Source organism: Tamandua tetradactyla, chromosome 4, assembly GCF_023851605.1.
Source record: "Tamandua tetradactyla isolate mTamTet1 chromosome 4, mTamTet1.pri, whole genome shotgun sequence".
Taxonomy (NCBI): Eukaryota; Metazoa; Chordata; class Mammalia; order Pilosa; family Myrmecophagidae; genus Tamandua; species Tamandua tetradactyla.
Window position 1 is genome coordinate 105,352,463 of NC_135330.1, and position 20,862 is coordinate 105,373,324.

Below are 20,862 nucleotides of genomic sequence, written 5' to 3' on the forward strand. Positions count from 1 at the left end.
ATGGTTCACTACAAAAAGTCAAATAAATACAAAAGTAGGAACAAAAAAAGGACAAGAAATGTATACAACTTACAAAATCAAACAGCAAAATTGCAGAAGAAAGTTCTACATTATCAGTAGTTCCTTAAATGTAAATGGATTAAATTATTCAGTCAAAAGGCAGAGAGTGACAGAACAGATAAAAAAGCATGACCCAACTCTATGTTTACAAGAGACTCAGCTTAAATTCAAAGACACAAATAAGGTGAAAATTAAAGGTTGAAAAGAATATTTCATGCAAACAGAAAATGAAAGCAAGCTGGGGTAGCTGTATTAATATCAAATAAACAGACTTTGAGTCAAAAATGGGTACAAGGGACAAGAAAGGACACTCTAAATTAATAAATGGGTCAATTCAACAAAGAAGATAGAGCAATTATAAATAAAGGCCCCAAAATAAATGAAGTAAATGAAGTAAATACTGACAAATTTGAAGGGAAATATAGACAGTTCTATGTTAAGAGTAGGAAACTGCAATATAACTACTTTCAAAAATAGAGAGAACATCTAGAAAGAAAGATCAATAAGGAAATAGAAGACTTGAACAATACTACAAACCAATTAGATGTAACAGGTATGATTATACCTTTCTCTAGTACACTTGGGTCATTCTCCAGGATAGACCATATGTGATGCCACAAAACAAGTCTCAAAAAATTTAAAAAGAATGAAATCATACAAAGTATCTTCTCTAATCACAATGGAATGAAGCTAGAAATCAATAACAGGGAGAACTGGAAAATGCACAAATATGTGGAAACGAAGCAACACACTAAAAAAATCAATGGGTCAAAGAAGAAATCACAAGGGAAATTAGGAAATACATTGAGGCAAAAGAAAATGAATGTACAACACACCAAAAACTTATGGGAAGCAGCAAAAGTAGTATCGAGAGGGAAATTTATAGCTCCAAATGCTGACAATGTAAAAGAACAAAGATCCAAATCTGAGACCTAACCTTACACCTGGTAGAACTAGAAAAAGAAGAATGCCTTATCCCAAATTGAGAATGAGGAAATAACAAAGATTAGAGCGACAAATCAATGAAATGAAAAGTTGGTTCTTTGAAAAGATCAATAAAATCAACAAATCTTTACCCAGACTGACAAGGAATAAAACAGAGAGGATGCAGATGACTAAAATCAGAAATGAAAGGGGGGACATTAATAATCCCATAGAAATAGAAAAGGTTAAAAAAGAATATTATGAACAACCGCATACCAACAAATTAGGTAACCTAGATGAAATGGACAAATTCCCAGAAACACACAAGCTACCTACAGTGACTCATGAAATTGAAGATTTCAACACACCAATAGCAAGTAAAAAGATTGAATCAGTCATTAAAAACTTTCCAACAAAGAAAATCTAGTACCAGGTGGCTTCACTGAATTTTCCCAAACATTTGAAGAAGAATTAAGTCTAATCCTGCTCAAACTCTTCAAAAAAATTGAAGTGTAGGGTGAAGAGTAGGGAACACTTCCCAATCCATTCTGTGAGGCCAGCATCACCTTAGTAACAAAGCCAGATAAAAATATCACAAGAAAAACAATTATAGTCCCTTATGTATATGTATATAGATGCAAAAATTCTATATAAGATACTCGTAAACCAAATCCAACAGCATATTAAATGAATTATGTAGTATGCTCAGTAGGATTTGTCCCAGGAATGAAAAGGTAGATAAACATATCACAGTCAAGCACCACATCAGTAGAACAAAGGAAAAACCACATCTACCTCAACTGACACATTAAAGGCATTTGACACAATCCATCATACCTTCTTGATAAAAACATTCTGATAATTAGAATAGCAGGAAACATCCTCAACATGATAAAGAGCATATATGAAAAACTCACAGCTAATACCATACTCAATGGTGAAAGTACTTAAGATCAGGAACAAGACAAGGACATCCACTGTCTCACCAATGTCATTCAGCATTGTACTGGAAGTTCTAGCCAGAGCAATTAGACATTTAAATTAGAAAAGAAGTAAAACTTCCCTATTTACAAAGGACATGGTCCTATAATACAGAAAATCCCCCAAAACCCATAATAAAACTACCAGAGCTAATAAATAAATTCAGCAAAACATGTGTGTGTGGGGGGAGGTTGTGGGGAGTGGGGTATGCAAAAAAAACCCAGTGGTGTTTCTATACACTAGTAATGCACAATGTGAAAAGGAAACCAGGAAAATAATTCCATGTAAAATAACAACTAAAAGAATCAAATAACTAGGAAAAAGTTAACCAAAGATATAAAAGACATTACATGGAAAACTACAAAACAATGCTGAAAGATATTAAAGACCTAAATAAATAGAAGGACATTCCATGCTCATGGACTATGTTAAGATGTCAATTCTAACCAAGGGATTTACAGATTCAGTGCAATCTCAATCAAAGTTCTGAAAGCCTTCTTTGCAGAAGTGGCAAAGCCAATCATCAAATTCATATGGAATGGTAAGGGGTTCCGAATAAACTGTCCTTAAAAAGAAAAACAAAATTCCCGAATTTAAAACCTAATACAAAGGGTAGAGCAGCGGTGGCTCAGTGGCAGAATTCTCACCTGTCATGCCAGAGACCTGAGTTCGATTCCCGGAGCCTGCCTGTGCCAAAACAACAACAACAACAAAAACTAATACAAAGTGACAGTAATCAACATGGCATGCTACTGGCACAAGGACAGATATAGACAAATGGAAAAGTAGCGAGAGTTCACAAATAAACCTTCATGTCTTTGGCAGTTTATCATCGACAAACAGAATAATCTCTTCAACTTATGGTGCTGGGGGGACTGGATATCCAGATGCAAAAGAATAAAGATCAACCCCTACCTCCAATCACATACAAAAATTAACTCAAAATGGATCAAAGACCTAAACATAAGAACTAAAACTATAAAATCCTGTAGAAGAAAATGGGAACCATCTCTAGGATTTTGTGGTAAACAGTGGTTTTTGAAACTTTATACCAAAAGCATGAGCAACAAAAGAAAAAACAGATAAGTGGGTCCTCAAAATTAAAAACTTTTGGGGATCAAAGGATGTTACCAAAAAGTGAAAAGACAACCTAAAAAATGAGAGAAAATAATTGGTAAGCATATTTCTGATAAGGATTTATATCCAGAACATATAAAGAATACCTGCAACTCAGCAACAAAAAGACAAATTGAAAGACAATTATAAAATGGGCAAAAGACTTGAATAAACATTTCTCCACAGAAGATATACAAGTGGTTAATATGCACATGAAAAGATGCTGAACATCATTAACCACTAGGAAAATACAAATCAAATCTATGATGAGATATTATTTCACAACCACTAGAAAGGGGCTACTATTAAAAACAAAAAAACGGAAAATAAGTTTTAGAAATGGTGAAACGGGAGCCTTCACACATTGTTGCTGGGAATGTAAAATGGTGCATCCACTATGGAAAACAGTTTGGCAATTCCACAGAAAGCTAAGTATAGAATTCCCAATGACTTGGCAAGCCCACTTCCAGGTATATTACTCAAAAGGACTGAAAGCAGGAACGTGGAGAGATATTTGCACACTCATGTTCATCGTGGCATTCTTCACAATTGCCAAAAGACAGAAGCCACCTGAGTGTTTATAGAAGAATGGACAACATGTCATATTTTCATATGATGGAATATTATTTAGCACTGAAAAGGAATGAAGTTCTTATTTATGCAGCAACACAGAAGAACACTGAAAACATCATGTTGAAGGAGATAAGTCAGACACAAAAGGAGAAATTTTGTATGATCTCACTGATACGAAATAAAAAGAGTAAGCAAAAGCAGAGTCAGGAACTAGAACACAGGTTACCAGATGCCTGGGTGAGGACAGGGAACGAAGAGTTGGTGTTTGCTTGGTGGGGAGGTTGGGGGTGATGGGAAAGCTTTGGTAATGAGTGTTGGTGACAGCAGCACAACACTGAGAATATATTCAATACCATGAATTGCATACTTGGAAGTGGCTAAAATGATTAATTGTAGGTCACAGGTCACCAGCATAAAAAAACAAACAAACCAGCTCACAGAATAGCACAGAAAAAGAGTGAACCTATTGTAAACTATAGGCTATAGTTAGTAACATAATTATGACAATATTTTTTCACTAATTGTAACAAAGGCACAAAACTACTGCAAATATTAATAACAGGAAAACTATTCTGTGTGGGAGTAGGTGCATAGATGGGAATTCTGTACTTTCTGCATGATTTTTTGGTAAACCTACAGTTGCTTTAATAAAAATTTAAAAAGAAACAAACAAAACCCCTCATGGGCTGTGAAGGGAAAAGGATAGTAAACTCATAGGGTTCAACTTAAGTCCACCCAATTTAGAAAATATCTACCCAAATGCCTTGCACATAACCATCATTGTTTTTTGTTAAATAAATGTATGTATAAATACAAATATATTTTTTAAATAAAGAAATAAAAACTTTTTTTTTAAATAAAAGAAAGTTGGTAATACACAGGATCCCATGTGCATATGAGATTTACATGAACATCATTGAGAAGTTTAACTAGAATGGCCCACGTTGTGCTCAACGTGACAAGGGGTATCACTGGCTGTTGGTGCCTCTAAATACTGCACAAGCACACATTTGGCTCCTCCTGGGCTGTCACTCTGATTTTGCTTCAGGTCAATGAAGCAGGAACATGTGCCCAGTAAACACCTGCTCTTACCCAGGAACTGCACCAGCAAGGCCAGCTCCGCTTTGGGAATGCAGAGGAAAGAGGCTCCTTTGTCTAACAAGTGCCCCCCACACCCTGCCACAGGACTCACCACTTCAGCTGCAGGGACGAAAGCACCACAGAAACGGAGGAGGCCGCCATGGCTGCAGAGCCCATCCAGGGCTGCAGTACGATGCCGAAGGGCATGAAGACACCTGCGAAGGAAAGGAACCCACTCACACTGTCCAGAGCAGAGGAGGGTGTGGGCAAGTGGCCTGCAGGGCCAGACCTGGGCCCAGCCCTCGCTGCCCAGTGTCCCTCTCGGGTGGCCTGGAGGCTGCTGCTGGCAGGGCGGGGACACGTGCTCACAGGCCTCCATGCTCTGGGGTGAGGCTGTGGGGCAGAATGGACTCTGCTCTACTTAGGGTTCTACCTACCCTGAGCTTCCTGAAACTTCCCACAGATGGCACCACCCATTTCACGGAGAATGGCCAAGAGGTGTCCAGGGCTCTGAGGGCAGGGGCAGGGGCAGGTGGGAGCAAGAGGGAAAGACAGAGAAGAATCAGGGAACAGCTGCCCCGAAGTACCATGTGGGGGGAGGGGCAGATTCAGAAGGGACAGCCCCGAGGCACCATGGGAACTGTGCAAGGTCTTGGGATAAATCCTGCTGACATCACAGCTCCTGCATTTACAGATTATCTTGCCTACAGGGCTTTCTGATTCCTTGCTAAAGAGAAATGAGAGCCAGGAGCCTCAATCCAAGCCAGAGGCATCCCAGCTCCAGACGAGGCTCGGAGGCAGGAAGTGGACCTGCCTGTCAGGCTAAACTGCACAAGAGCTCCTGCCAATGGCTCAGTCATAGTCAGGGGAGCCCAAGGTGGGAAAGTTGTGCTTAGAGACTTCAGGTCTCCTCAACCCATGAGGGAGCAAAGACCCTGGAATTTTTTTCTACCTGGTTCCATGAGACTGAAAGGGAGGTGGGGAGAAGCTTTAAAGCACAAAAGAAATTCATGTCTTTGCACGATTGCTTCTGAGAGCCAGAGCCAAACCGGGGCAGTGTTACTTTTCCAGAGAAGCTCTCTAAAGCCCCATGAGTAGGCCTAACACGGGGGAGGGGCCCAGGGCCTGCCAATCATAACAGCTTCTCAGATTCTGTCTTCATTGGTGTTTCAGAAAATACGGCCACATGTAAATGAACGGTCCAGCGTCCTGGCCAGCGCCTCAGGGTAAGTGGAGGGACATGCAAGTGAGTGGGGCACGGAAGGACAGCAAGGACAAGACCAGCAGGTTGCTGGCTCCAGACTGTCTTCCACTCCCAGGGAAAACGCACTCCTCTCCCAACAAGGCCAGCGTGGGGTTGGTGGATGCGGAAGGAAATTCCGCATTTGGAAACCTCTCTGCTCTGGACCTCTACTCTTCTTCCTTCGAGGTCTGGACCCTCTCAGCAGTTCCCCATCTGTCTTTACGTACAAAGTGACGTACAAAGCAGAGGACGTGACAAAACCAACCAGTGAGGGTTCTGCAGGAACTTACCGGCCAGCAGCTGGGGGTGAAGGGGAGAGAGCAGGGGAGAGCCGGCCCTACCTGCCGCGATGGGTATCCCCAGCAGGTTGTAAATCAATGCCAGGACCAGATTGATGCGTATTCTGCGGACGGTCCTCTTGGAAAGGTGGATGCTGGCCACCACGTCGAGTAAGTCGTTCTATAGGACAGGGGCACGCCATGACAACGGGTCTGCCGCCCGCCCTCGCCACGCCCAGCCCCTGGGCAGCGGGGAGAGGAGGCCGCCTTGCTCACTCTGATGAGGACCACGTCTGCCGCCTCGATGGCCACGTCCGTGCCTGTCCCAATGGCGATGCCCACGTCCGCCTGCACGAGGGCTGGGGAGTCGTTCACCCCGTCGCCCACCATGGCAACCTTCTGCCCTCTGTCCTGGAGCTCCTGGACCTTGGCCACCTTGTGCGAGGGCAGCACCTCTGCAAACACTTTGCGGATGCCGACCTGAGAGGCAGGGAGAGAGGGAGGCGAGAGATGGAGAGCAGACAACACTGACATGGCAGAGCTGAGCAGGCGGCCGCAGAAACCCATGCATCACCTGCCAGGTCCACGGAGTCCTGCAGATTTGAGGCCACGTATCAAATTTATCCCCTGATTTCTACCCAAGGCCACTGTGTTGGTTCAGGCCCCATCCTTTCTCAGATCAGCAAAGCCACCCCTCATGATCTTCCTGCCTGTAACTCTGTCTCCTGACACTATTCTCCACACTTCAGGCCAAGAGTGGTCTTACCAAATCAGCTAGTAAGTGACCACCTCACTCTGCTGCTGAAAGTCCTTCAGTGGACCCCGCTTCCCTTGGGGTGGTAGTTGACGCCCTCATCTGCCTTTTGAGATCCCTCTGGTTTGGGTCTTGTGTCCATGGCCCCACCTAGCCCACACCACACCCCAGAATCATTCAAGGCCCAGGGCTGCTCCAGCCCCTCACGCCACTTCACACTCTAAACCCTCACACATGCTGCCCCACCCTGGGAAAGGCCCTTTGTCCTTTCCCCATCACTCCCCTCATCATCATCTGACCCACCCCTGCCTAGGCATACTCGCCCACCCCTGCTTCAGCATCCTCGCCCCTGGGGAACCTTCCTGGACCCCTGCCAGACAGTGGGGCATGTCATGCTCAGGGACTTCTGGTACCCCAGCTGCACTCTGTCCAGCACTGAGCACTCTGGGTTACCTGCGGACGCTGATTCCACCTCCCTCTGGACCACGGAGCCTCGAGGGCAGGGCACACCAGCCTCTCTGCATCCCTGGGGTGGGCGCAGTGCTGCACGTCCCATGGCTGGTGCCTGGTAAGTGTTTACTGAACGGGTGAGTATGTCTTAACCTGGGGGGGGGTTGGGGGCTATTCATCAACAAGAAAGCCAGCAGCATGGCATCTGGGGTGTGACGGCCACGCGGCTCGGAGCAGAACACAGAGAGAGAAGCCCCCAACTGGGAGAAATGATCAGGAGCCAAGCTGAGCACCGATGCCCCAGGGCTGACTGTGGGGTGTGCCCACCCCACTGCACCTGGGTGGCAATGGCTCTGGCTGTCCTCCAGTTGTCCCCTGTGATGAGCACCACATCCACACCCATGTCCTTCAGCGTGTGCACAGCCAGGGCCGCCTCCTGCTTGACGGTGTCCGCGATCGCAATCATCCCGCAGAGGACACCTGGGGAGAGAGCCACCACCACGTGAGCAGCTGCAGAGAGCTCTGCGGCCGCTATGAGCAAGGCAAGGCATGCTGCAGGACTTGGAAGGAGGTCCATAACGTGATTGCAAAGGCAGAAAACAAAGCACCAAAGCATATGATAGGATATGGCTTTGATTTTGTTTCCTAAAAATGAAGTAGATTTATGGATACATACGGAAGTCTGGAAGGAGTATCAAAATGGTACAGTGGGGGTAAGATGGCGGCTTAATGGTGTGGAATTTAGCTCGTCCTCCAGAGCAGCTAATGAACAGCCAGGAATAGTACAAAACTAAACTGTTGGGGCCACAACAGTGACTGGACTCACAGCATATACCAGTCTGGACAAGCTGGACCAGCCGTGATCTCACACAGAACTGTAAGTCCCCCAAGCCGGGGACACCAGTGCACCTCCCACCCCCACAGGCACAGCAGGCTGGTTTCCCTAGGGGAAAGGAAATAGACTTTATTAGCAGCAAGGGCTTAGCTCAATCAAGCTCCAATTGCTGAACTGACATATTCTGACTACTGAAAATTGGCCCCCAGCTCAGGTAAAGCTGGAATGAGAGCTAAAGGTAAAAGGGGGAGCCTGGAGATACACAGAGCAACGTATCAACTTAAACTCTTCATTGACAAATCCGAGGAACAGGGGCCGGCTCTGAAGAGGATTTTTTTTTTGCTTTGTTTCTACTACTTAACAGCTCATCAGCTAGAACTGCAAGGCTTCCGCATGCCTCAGGCAAAGGAGGAATAAAGCTTGTCTGAGAGACCAAGTAACTAGTAAGGTGAAAGGCGTTAATTCCTTAAAGTTGTACCTTCCCCAAGAGAAAAGTGAGGCCCAGCTAAGTGGAATCCCTCCCTCAAGAAATTCAGGTCCCAGGGACTGGAAAACTGAAGCAGTTAAAGTCAGCCCACAACCTCTCCTCTGTCTCCACCACCCCCAGCAGGGAAAGTCTGCTGAAGTTAAAGGTACCGCATCACCTTATGCTGGTGGGACCTGCGGGCAGACAAGCACCACACAGTGGGTGGGACAGGGAAAGCACAGAGTCTAGAGGCTTCACAGGAAAGTAAGTGAACCTGCCGAGTCTCACCCTCAGGGAAAACTGAGGCAGGTGACTCATTCCTCCTGACAGGAGGCCAGTCTGATCTGGAAAAATTATGGGGTCTATAACATCCAAGTAGACTCTCCTCAAAAAAAAAAAAAGTTCTGTAAAGGCAGGGCAAGAAAAAGAAAAACCTGAACAGAAAAATTCTGATCAGTTAAACAGAACCTATGCTAGAGGTCTAGGATAAGTTGAACTGAATGTCAAAAAACAGATAGAGAACAAGACCATCCAGCAAGAAAATCCTAGGTAAAAGAGTGAAAAAAACCCCCTTCAGAATAAACTAAGGAAATCAAATGCCTAGATGCCAGCACAAAATAACAAGTCATACTAGGAAAATCATAAAGCATAGCACAGTCAAAAGAACCAACCACAAATTCACATGAGATTCAGAGGTTGAAACAACTAATTCAGGATGCTTGAATAGACATGGAAAATTTCATCATAATCAAATCAACGAGTTGAGGGAGCCTATAAAGAAGGCACTGGACAAACAAAAAGAGGAATTAGAAAATTTGAAAAAACAAACCACAGAACTTATGGGAATGAAAGGAACAGTAAAAGAGATGAAAAAAGAAAACCTACAATGATAGATTTGAAGAGACAGAAAAAAGGATTAATGAACTAGAGTACTGAACATGAAATCTGACACACAAAATAAAATATAGGGAAAAGAATGCAAAAAATATGAGCAGGGTCTCAGGGACTTGAACGAAAATATGATGCATGTGAATATATGTTTCTATGTGTCCCAGAAGAAGAAGAGAAGGGAAAAGGAGGAGAAAGACTAATGGAGGAATTAATCACTGAAAATTTCCCATCTCTTATGAAAGATACAAAATTACAGATCCAAGAAGTGTAGCATACTCCAAACAGAATAGATTAGGGAAAAGGAGGAGAAAGACTAATGGAGGAAATAATCACTGAAAATTTCCCATCCCTTATGAAAGATACAGAATTACAGATCCAAGAAGTGTAGCATACTCCAAAGAGAATAGATACAAAGAGATATATTCCAAGACAGTTATTAATCAGAATGTCAGATGTCAAAGAGAAAGAGAGAATTTTGAAAGCAGCAAGAGAAAAGCAATCCATCAACATACAAGGGAAGGTCAATAAAACAATGTGTGGATTTCTCAGCAGAAACTATGGAGGCAAGAAAACAGTGATATGATATATTTAAGATTCTAAAAGAAAACAGTCACCAAGAATTCTACATCCAGCAAAATTGTCGTTCAAAAATAAGGGGGAGGGCTGGCCACGGTGGATCAGCAGGCAGAATTTTGCCTGCCGTGACTGAAACCTGGGTTCATTTACTGGTGCCTGCCCATGCAAAAATAAAGGAATAAATAAGTAAATAAATAAGGGGGAGATTAAAACATTTTCAGACAAACAATCACTGAGAGAATTTGCGACAAAGAAGCTGGCTCTGCAAGAAATACTAAATGGAGCATTACAGGCAGATAGTAAAAGGCAGGAGAGAGAGGCATGGAGAAGAGTGTAGAAAGGAAGACTATCAGTAAAGGTAAAAAGAGAAGAAAAAAAAATAGATATGACATATAAATCCAAAAGGCAAAATGGTAGAAGAAAGGACTGTCTTTACAGTAATAACATTAAATATAAATGGATAAAACTCCCCAATCAAAAGACACAGACTGCCAGAATAGATTAAAAAACAGAACCCACATATATACTGTCTACTGGAGACTCATTTTAGATCCAAGGACAAACATAGGTTGAAAGAAAGGTTGGGAAAAGATATTTCATACAAGCAACAATCAGAAGATAGCAGAAGCAGCTATACTAAATATCTGACAAATAAGACTTCAAATATAAAACAATTAAAAGAGACAAAAAAGGACATTATGTATTAATAAAAGGAACAATTCAACAAGAAGATACAACAGTCATGAATATTTATGCACCCAACCAGAGTGGTCCAAAATACATGAGGAAAACACTGAAGGGAGAAATAAACACCTGTAACATAATAATTGGAGACTTCAATTCCCCGCTCTCATCCATGGATAGAACATCTAGACAGAGGATCAATAAAGAAACAGAGAATTTGAATAATACAATAAATGAACTAGACTTAACAGACATTTACAGAACACTGCATTCCACAATAGGATACACATTTATCTCAGGTATTCATGGATCATTCTTAAGGGTAGATCATGTGATGAGTCACAAAGTAAGTCTCAATAAATTTAAAAAGACTGAAATTATACAAAACACTTTCTTGGATCATAAAGGAATGAAGCTGGAAATCAATAACAGGCAGAGGGCCAGAAAATTCACAAATATATGGAGTCTAAACAACACACTCTTAAGCAACCAGTGGGTCAAGGAAGAAATTGCAAGAGAAATCACTAAATATCTTGGGGCAAATGAAAATGAAACCAAAATGTATCAAAATTTATGGGACGCAGCAAAGGCAGTGCTAAGAGGGAAATTTATTGCCTTAAATGCCTATATCAAAAAGGAAGAGCAAAAATCAAGGAATTAAGTACTCATTTAGAAGAACTAGAGAAAGAACAGCAAACTAACCCCAAAACAAACAAAAAGAAAAAAATAACAAAGATTAGAGCAGAAATAAATGAAACTGAGAACACGAAAACAACCAAAAAAATCAACAAATACTGAAGTTGGCTCTTTGAGAAAATCATTAAAATTGATGTACCCTTCACAAGGTTGACAAGAAGAAACAGAGAGAGAATGCAAATAAATAAAATCAGAAAAGGAAGAGGGGACATAACCACTGACCCCACAAACATAAAAGAGGTAATGTGAGAATACTATGAGCAACTATATGCTAATAAACTTGAAAAAATAGATGAAATGAACAACCTCCTAGAAAGGCATGAACAAGCAAACTTGACTCAGGAAGAAATAGATGACTTCAACAAACCAATCACAAGTAAAGAGACTGAATCAGTCATCAAGATGTTCCGAAAAGAGAAAAGTCCAGGACCAAATGGCTTCTGTCAATTCTACCAAACATTCAAGAAAGAATTAGTACCAATTCTGCTCAAACTCATCAAAAAAACTGATGAGGAAGGAAGGCTACCCAACTCATTCTACGAAGCCAACATCACCCTAATACCAAAGTCAAAGATACTAAAAGAAAAGATTCCAAACCAATCTCTCTAATAAATATAGATGCAAAAATCCTCAACAAAATAGTTGCAAATCAAATCCAGCAGCAAATTAAAGGAATCATATACCATGACCAAGTATGATTTATTCCAGGTATGCAAGGATGGTTCAACATAAGATAATCAATTAATATAATATACCATATCAACAAATCAAAGCAGAAAAACCACATGATCATTTCGATTGATACAGAAAAGGCATTTGACAAAATTAAACAGCTTTCTTGTTGAAAACACTTCAAAGGATAGGAATGATAAAGGGAATTTATGAAAATTTCACAGCTAACATCATTCTCAATGGGGAAAGACTGAAAGCTTTCCCCCTAAGATCAGGAATAAGACAAGGATATCCACTGTCACCACTGTTATTCAACACTGTGCTAGAAGTTCTAGCCAGAGCAATTAGACAAGATAAATAAAAGACATCCAAATTGGAAAGGAAGAAGTAAAACTCTCATGTTTTGCAGATGATATACTATATGTCAAAAATCCCCCAAAAATCCACCGGAAAGCTACTACAGGTAATAAATGAGTACAGCAAAGTAGTAGGGTACAAGATCAATACGCCAAAATCAGTGTTTCTATATGCTAATAATGACCAATCTGAGGAAGAAATAAAGAAAAAAAATTCTATTTACAACTACAAACAAATAATAAAATATTTAAGAATAAATTTAACTAAGGATACAAAAGACCTATATACAGAAAACTACAAGAAACTGCTAAAAGAAATCATGGGATGGAAAGGAAGAAGTAAAACTATCACTGTTTGCAGACGATATGATACTATACGTCGAAAACCTGGAAAAATCCACAACAAAACTACTAGAGCTAATAAATGTGTACAGCAAAGTAGCAGGTTACAAGATCAACATTCAAAAATCTGTAGCGTTTCTATACACTAGCAATGAACAAGCTGAGGGGGAAATCAAGAAACAATGAATTCCATTTACAATTGCAACTAAAAGAATAAAATACTTAGGAATAAATTTAACTAAAGAGACAAAAGACCTATACAAAGAAAACTACAAAAAACTGTTAAAAGAAATCACAGAAGACCTAAATAGATGGAAGGGCATACCGTGTTCATGGATTGGAAGACTAAATATAGTTAAGATGTCAATCCTACCTAAACTGATCTACAGATTCAATGCAATACCAATCAAAATCCCAACAACTTATTTTTCAGAAATAGAAAAACCAATAAGCAAATTTATCTGGAAGGGCAGGGTGCCCCGAATTGCTAAAAACATCTTGAGGAAAAAAAACAAAGCTGGAGGTCTTGCACTGCCTGACTTTAAGGCATATTATGAAGCCACAGTGGTCAAAACAGCATGGTATTGGCATAAAGATAGATATAATGACCAATGGAATCGAACAGAGTGCTCAGATATAGACCCTCTCATCTATGGACAATTGATCTTTGATAAGGCAGTCAAGCCAATTCACCTGGGACAGAACAGTCTCTTCAATAAATGGTGCCTAGAGAACTGGATATCCATATGCAAAAGAATGAAAGAGGACCCGTATCTCACACCCTATACAAAAGTTAACTCAAAATGGATCAAAGATCTAAACATTAGGTCTAAGACCATAAAACAGTTAGAGGAAAATGTAGGGAGATATCTTATGAAACTTACAATTGGAGGCGGTTTTATGGACCTTAAACCTAAAGCAAGAGCACTGAAGAAAGAAATAAATAAATGGGAGTTCCTCAAAATTAAACACTTTTGTGCATCAAAGAACTTCATCAAGAAAGCAGTAAGACAGCCTACACAATGGGAGATAATATTTGGAAATGACATATCAGATAAAGGTCTAGTATCCAGAATTTATAAAGAGATTGTTCAACTCAACAACAAAAAGACAGCCAACCCAATTACAAAATGGGAAAAAGACTTGAACAGACACCTCTCAGAAGAGGAAATACAAATGGCCAAAAGGCACATGAAGAGATGCTCAATGTCCCTGGCCATTAGAGAAATGCAAATCAAAACCACAATGAGATATCATCTCATACCCACCAGAATGGCCATTATCAACAAAACAGAAAAGTCACAAGTGCTGGAGAGGATGCGGAGAAAGAGGCACACTTATCCACTGTTGGTGGGAATGTCAAATGGTGCAACCACTGTGGAAGGCAGTTTGGCGGTTCCTCAAAAAACTGAATATAGAATTGCCATACGACCCAGCAATACCATTGCTAGGTATCTACTCAAAGGACTTAAGGGCAAAGACACAAACAGACATTTGCACACCAATGTTTATAGGAGCATTATTTACAATTGCAAAGAGATGGAAACAGCCAAAATGTCCATCAACAGACGAGTGGCTAAACAAACTGTGGTATATACATACGATGGAATATTATGCAGCTTTAAGACAAGATAAACTTATGAAGCATGTAATCACATGGATGGACCTAGAGAACATTATGCTGAGTGAGACTAGCCAAAAACTAAAGGACAAATACTGTATGGTCCCACTGATGTGAACGGACATTCGAGAATAAACTTGGAATATGTCATTGGTAACAGAGTCCAGCAGGAGTTAGAAACAGGGTAAGATAATGGGTAATTGGAGCTGAAGGGATACAGACTGTGCAACAGGACTAGATACAAAAACTCAAAAATCGACAGCACAATACTACCTAATTGTAATGTAATTATGTTAAAACACTGAATGAAGCTGCATCTGTGCTATAGTTTTTTTTTTTGTTTTTTTATATATATATTTTTTATTTTTATTTTTTTCTCTATATTATCATTTTATTTCTTTTTCTGTTGTCTTGCTATTTCTTTTTCTAAATCGAAGCAAATGTACTAAGAAATGATGATCATACACTATGTGATGTAATTAAGAATTACTGATTGTATATGTAGAATGGAATGATTTCTAAATGTTAATTTTTTTTTAATTAATAAAAAATAAAAAAAAAAAGAAATCATGGGAGACCTAAATAAATGTTCATGGATTGGAAGGCTAAATATAGTTAAGATGTCAATTTTACCCAAATTGATTTATAGATTCAATGCAATACCACCTAAATTCCAAAAATCTTACTTTGCAGAAATATAAAAACCAATAACCAGATTTATTTGGAAAGTGAGGGTATCCTGAATAGCTAAAAACATCCTGAGAAAGCAAAATGAAGTGGGAGGTTTCACACTACCTGACTAAAGCATATTACAGCTACAGTGGTCAAAACAGCATGGTACTGGAATAAAGATAGATATACTGACAAATGGAATTGAATAAAATATTCAGACACAGACCCTCTCATTTATGGATAATGGATCTTTCATAAGGCAGTCAAGCCAAATCACCTGGGACAGAGCAGCCTGTTCAATAAATGGTGCTTGGAGAATTGGTCATCCAAATGCAAAACAATGAAAGAGGATCCATATCTCATACCTTTTACAAAAATTAACTTAAAATGGATCAAAAACCTAAATATTAGAGCTAAGACCATAGAACTTTTAGAAGAAAATGTAGGAAAATATCTTGTAAAACTTGTAATAGGAGGCAGTTTCCTAGATCTTACACCCAAAACAAGAGCATTGAAGAAAGAAAGAAAGAAATGGGAACTCCTGAAGAACCTTGTCAAGAAAGTAAGAGGGCAGCCTATGCAGTGGGAGACAATATTTAGAAGCAACATATTAGATAAGGGCTTATTATCCAGAATATATAAGGAGATTCTTTGACTCAACTACAAAAAGACAAACAACCCAATTAAAAAATGGGCAAAAGACATGAACAGACACTTCTCAGAAGGGGAAATACAAATGGCTAAAAGGCACATGAAAAGATGCTCAATTTCTTTGGCTATTAGAGAAATGCAAATCAAAACCACAAAGAGATATCATCTGACACCCACTAGAATGGCCATTATCAAAACAAAAAAACCCCAGAAAATGGCAAGTGCTGGAGAGGATATGGAGAAAGACGCACACTTATCCACTGCTAGTGGGACTGTAAAATGGTACAACCACTGTGGAAGGCAGTCTGGCAGATCCTCAGGGAGCTAAGTATAGAACTCTATATGATCTAGCAATCCCATTGCTAGGTATCTATTCAAAGGACCCAAGGGCAAGGACATTTTCACACCAATGTTTAGAGCAGCATTATTTACAACTGCCAAAAGATGAAAATGCCACAAATGTCCATCAACAGATGAGTGGCTAAACAAGCGGTGGTGTATACATATGATGGAATATTATGCAGATGTAAGACAGGATAAAGTCATGAAGGATAACAACGTGGATGGATCTTGAGGACATCATGCTGAATGAATTAGCCAAAAACTAAAGGACAAATACTGTATGGTCTCAGTGATACGAACTAACATTAATGAGCAAACTTGGAGAATTTCAGTTGAGAACACAGGTTATCAGGAGATAGAAATAGGGTAGAGATTGGGTAATTGGTGCTGAAGGAATAGAGATTGTGCAAAACTGACTAAAAATTCAGAAATGGATAGCACAATACTACCTGACTGGAGCACAATAAAGAATAAAGCAGAATGTGAGAATGATAGAGGGAGAACAGCTGGGGGCACATATGAAACCAGAAGGAAAGAGAGAGAATAAAGACTGAGATGGTATAATTTAGGAATGCCTAGTGTGTATAACGATGGTGATTAAATGTACAAAATAAAAAATATTTTTGCATGAGGAAGAACAAAGGAATGTCAGTATTGCAGAATGTTGAAAATAAATGGTATGTGGGAAAAAGTACAATCAATGTAAGCTAGGGTCTAGAGTCAATAGTTAACACTGTAATATGCTTCCACTGAATGTCATTATGCCAAAACTAAATGTCAATAGGCAGGGGGACTAGGAAAGGGGTATGGATTCTTGGTGGAAGAAAAGGAAAGGTCTTCAGATAGAGTACGGTGGCAAAGGTATTCTACATACTTAGACTGCACTGTATGATGTGTGAATAAAAGCATTTAAAAATGAACAGAGAGAAACAAGCACTAGAGAAACTGCGGAGAAAGAGATGTACCCATTCACTGTCGGTAGGGAAATGAGAGATACAGCCCCTTGGAGGGCTGTGTGGTGGTTCCACAGGAGGCTAGGGATGGGTTGGCCACATGATCCTGAAACCCTGTTGCTCAGTATATACCTGTAGGAACTGCGTGTGGGGACATGAATGGACATTTGCACACTGGTGTTTCTGGTGGCCGAATTCCTGATCCACAAAGAATGGAGGTGGCCTAAGGGTACAGTGACTGAAGAAAGCAAGGGGAAACATTGCATGCATACACACAATGGACTACTGTGCTGCTGCAAGAAGGAATGAAGTTGTGAGGCATGCAACTAGATGAATGAACCTTAAGAGCTGTCTGTTAAATGAAATGTCAGGAACAAAGGCAAGATATTATCATGCCTCAATCACATGGACTAACTATAACAAAAATTTGGTGAACTAAAGTTGAGAGCATGGATTATCAGGTTGGGGCTTATTATAAAGAGTCCTAGATTGCAAGCTCTTACAGCAACCACTGTTAATTCTAAATTCTGTGCTACTAAGCTGTTTGTATATAATATTGTCTTTCCAAGAAACTTTACGTGACATCTGAGACTCAAAGTTAGAGCTCTGAAGCTATGAAAGTCAGCAGAACTCCATACAGGAACTGTTTGAAAAGATGAAAAAGTGATCGGACATTGAGTAAAGTTATGAATGAAGCTGATCTGGATAGGACTAAGGTATATCAGAAGACCAAGTAAAGGATGATATCATCCATATTTTAAAACTTCAACTTCTGTGTGAGACTAAAGGAAGAGATGTTTATTTGGTGTAATATTTATATTTTGGGTAGTATATTTCCTAATTTAACTTGTATGGTCAGTTTAGTTGCACACCATTAAGTACATGGAATTTTGAATAGGGCATAAGATTTTGTTGTTTGTCCAAGTTAATGTGATGCCCTGATATACCCCAGAGTGACTTGGACAATGAATAAAGAACTATTTGCAAAGTCCCCTTGGGGGAATGGAGAGAAAAGGAGAAATATTCAATTTTCCCATTTGGAGAATTTCTGATATACTCCCAAGCAGTGGGGACAACCAAATCAATAGGCCAAGCTTGATCTTGGGGTTCACCCCATGAAACTCATTCCTGCAAAGGCTCGGCTACGTCTACTTAAAATTAGGCCTAAGAGTCACTCCCAGAGAACTTCCTTTGTTGCTCAGATGTGGCCTCTTTCTCTAAGCCAACTTCACAGGTAAACTCACTGGCCTCCACCCTACATAGGACATGACTCCCAAGGGTGTAAATCTCCCTGGCAATGTGGGACACAAGTCCCAGATGAGCTGGGACTCAGCATAAAGGGTCTGAGAAAACCTTCTTGACCAAAAGGAAGAAGAGAGAAATAAGAAAAATAAAATGTCAGTAGCTGAGAGATTTCAAGCAGAGTTAAGAGGTTATCCTGGAGGTTGTTCTTACATATTATATAGATATCGCTTTTTAGTTTATGGTGTATTGGAGTGGCTAGAGGGAAATACCTGAAACTGCAGAGCTGTGTTCTAGTAGCCTTGTTTCTTAAAGATGACTGTATAATGATATAACTTTTACAATGTGATGGTGTGATTGTGAAAACCTTGTGTCTGATGCTCCTTTTCTCTAGGGTTTGGACAGATGAGTAAAAAATATGGCTAAATAACAAATAGGGGTTACAAAGGTCAAAACAAATTGGGTAGATGGAAACACTAGTGGTAAATGAAAGGGAGGGGTAAGGGTTATGGTATGTATGAGTTTTGTCTTTTTCCTTTTTAATTTCTTTTTCTGGAGTGATGCAAATATTCTAAAAAATGATCATGGTGATGAATACACAACTACGTGATGACATTGTGAGCCATTAATTGTACACCATATATGAAATGTTTATATGATAAGAATGTTTGCATATTAAGTTTTATTAATAAAAATATTAAAAAAATAAGAGGCAAGTGAGAATAAAATTTTGATCTTTAAAAAAAAATGGTAACAGTGATTCTCTGAGGGTTAGATTATGGGTAAACTCATTTTCTTCGTTATAGCTCTATGAACTTTTCAATATTGTCTGAAGGGAACATATATAATTTTGTAAAGTACCTGGCTCATCGTAGGAACTCAATATATGTTAGCTATTGAAATAGAAGAAATATAATATTACTTAGTAATATTATACTACATTTCTGTAGAGGTTTTTTTTTTGAGTGACTCCTTAGACACTGAAACAGAAAGGTTCTCCAGGATTGCGCTGTGCATAGGGACAAAGTGAGGGTGAGGGAGGTCTCAAAGGGCATGGCTCCTTGACTTGCAGAGATTCTGGAGAGCCAGATGTGGAGTTAGCAGCTTTACAAAGATCCAAGAGAAGGCATGGGGGTGGGGGTAGGGGTGGGGGGGCAGGAAGAAACAAAAAAGGAAGTGGGAAATGAGGACTTAGCTGGCTACAGCTCTCAAAATACATCTCCTCAAATTTCATTTCTTACTTGTATATGGTTTACTCGTATTAGCAAACAACATTAAAAAAAGAGAAGATGCTAAACTTAGCTGAGATGTGAAGCCCAAAGCATAATCTATGTAATAAGATCCACAGAGTCTTGAGAGGCTCTGTGCAAAGCCCAATTTTTACAAACCAATTGCTAAAAGTTTCAGGGACTCTCCTACTTAAGGCAGCCTCTGGTTAAACTATGTGGGAAGTCAATTCCTTTTTACACTGCAGGATTTTCACACACAGTATTTCTTAAAGCAGCCCCATCTATCCGGACAGACGAGGCCGGGAACAGCTAGAAGACGACTGTCTCGCCAACACGGATGGCAGCAAACGATGGTGGAGAAGACGGTTCCCAACTCCAGGAGTACGAGGCCGGATGCCAGAGCAGAGTGCTGGGAGCAATGATGGGGATGGCGAGGAAGGGTTTCAGGACAGGGAAAGCGCAATGGAAGTTAGACACCTTTCGGAAAACAGAACTAAACCAGACAGGGAGGTTTATTATAAAATAAACGAAAAAAAAAAAAGAAAAAAGAAATAAACAACAAAATAAAGAGGAATCTCTTTGTGCCTGACATCTGGAAACCCCGTTTTGGAGAGCGCGGAAGGAAGGTGTGGGCGGCGATGCCATCACCGATAGCTGGTTACCGTTGATGGCCACCAGGATGGCTGTCTGTCCCTTCATTTCGTGATCGGTCATGGCGTCACCGACATCACTGGAAATGGTCAAACCGTTGCGCCGCATCCACTCGCGGTTTCCAATCAGCACAGAGAAGGTCTGGGGGGTGACGTCTGTTCAAAGGTGACGGTGGTTATTCCCAAGGGGTCCAATTTTTACTGTGAGAAAACTAACAAGCAGGGACTTAACCTTTCTGGAAAACTATAACCTGTTCAGGCCTCTCTTAAAGGAGCAGGGGAAAAAGTACAATTCACGTGTGGACCAGGAGGGTGTGAATGAAAACGGGGCATAAAAGGTACATGCCATGTGTGAGAATGGTGCAATTCAAACCAAGATTTAACTATAAGTATACTGAAGAGAAGGGAGTTTCATTTTGGGGTGCCCTCACTCTTATGCTGAAGGCTAACAGGCCATTCCTTAGAAGAAGGAAGGCCATTATGCAAAAGCAGCCGTCACTTTGGTCAGTGGCTCCTCCTGGCTGG

The 20,862-nt window shown here is 40.5% G+C and overlaps 1 protein-coding gene across 5 annotated transcripts in view; it reads right to left on the reverse strand.

The window, feature by feature from the left end:
* ATP7B (ATPase copper transporting beta) overlaps positions 1–20,862 on the reverse strand; it is a 171,368-nt gene that overhangs the window by 3,437 nt on the left and 147,069 nt on the right. For 4 of the 5 annotated variants that reach the window (XM_077158142.1, XM_077158141.1, XM_077158143.1 and 1 more), the window contains 5 exons: positions 20,350–20,493; positions 7,797–7,939; positions 6,532–6,735; positions 6,319–6,436; positions 4,847–4,949 (listed from right to left, as the gene is read on the reverse strand). In XM_077158142.1, the coding sequence (XP_077014257.1) occupies positions 4,847–4,949; positions 6,319–6,436; positions 6,532–6,735; positions 7,797–7,939; positions 20,350–20,493 (712 nt within the window). The other variant, XM_077158145.1, reaches the window with a different exon arrangement.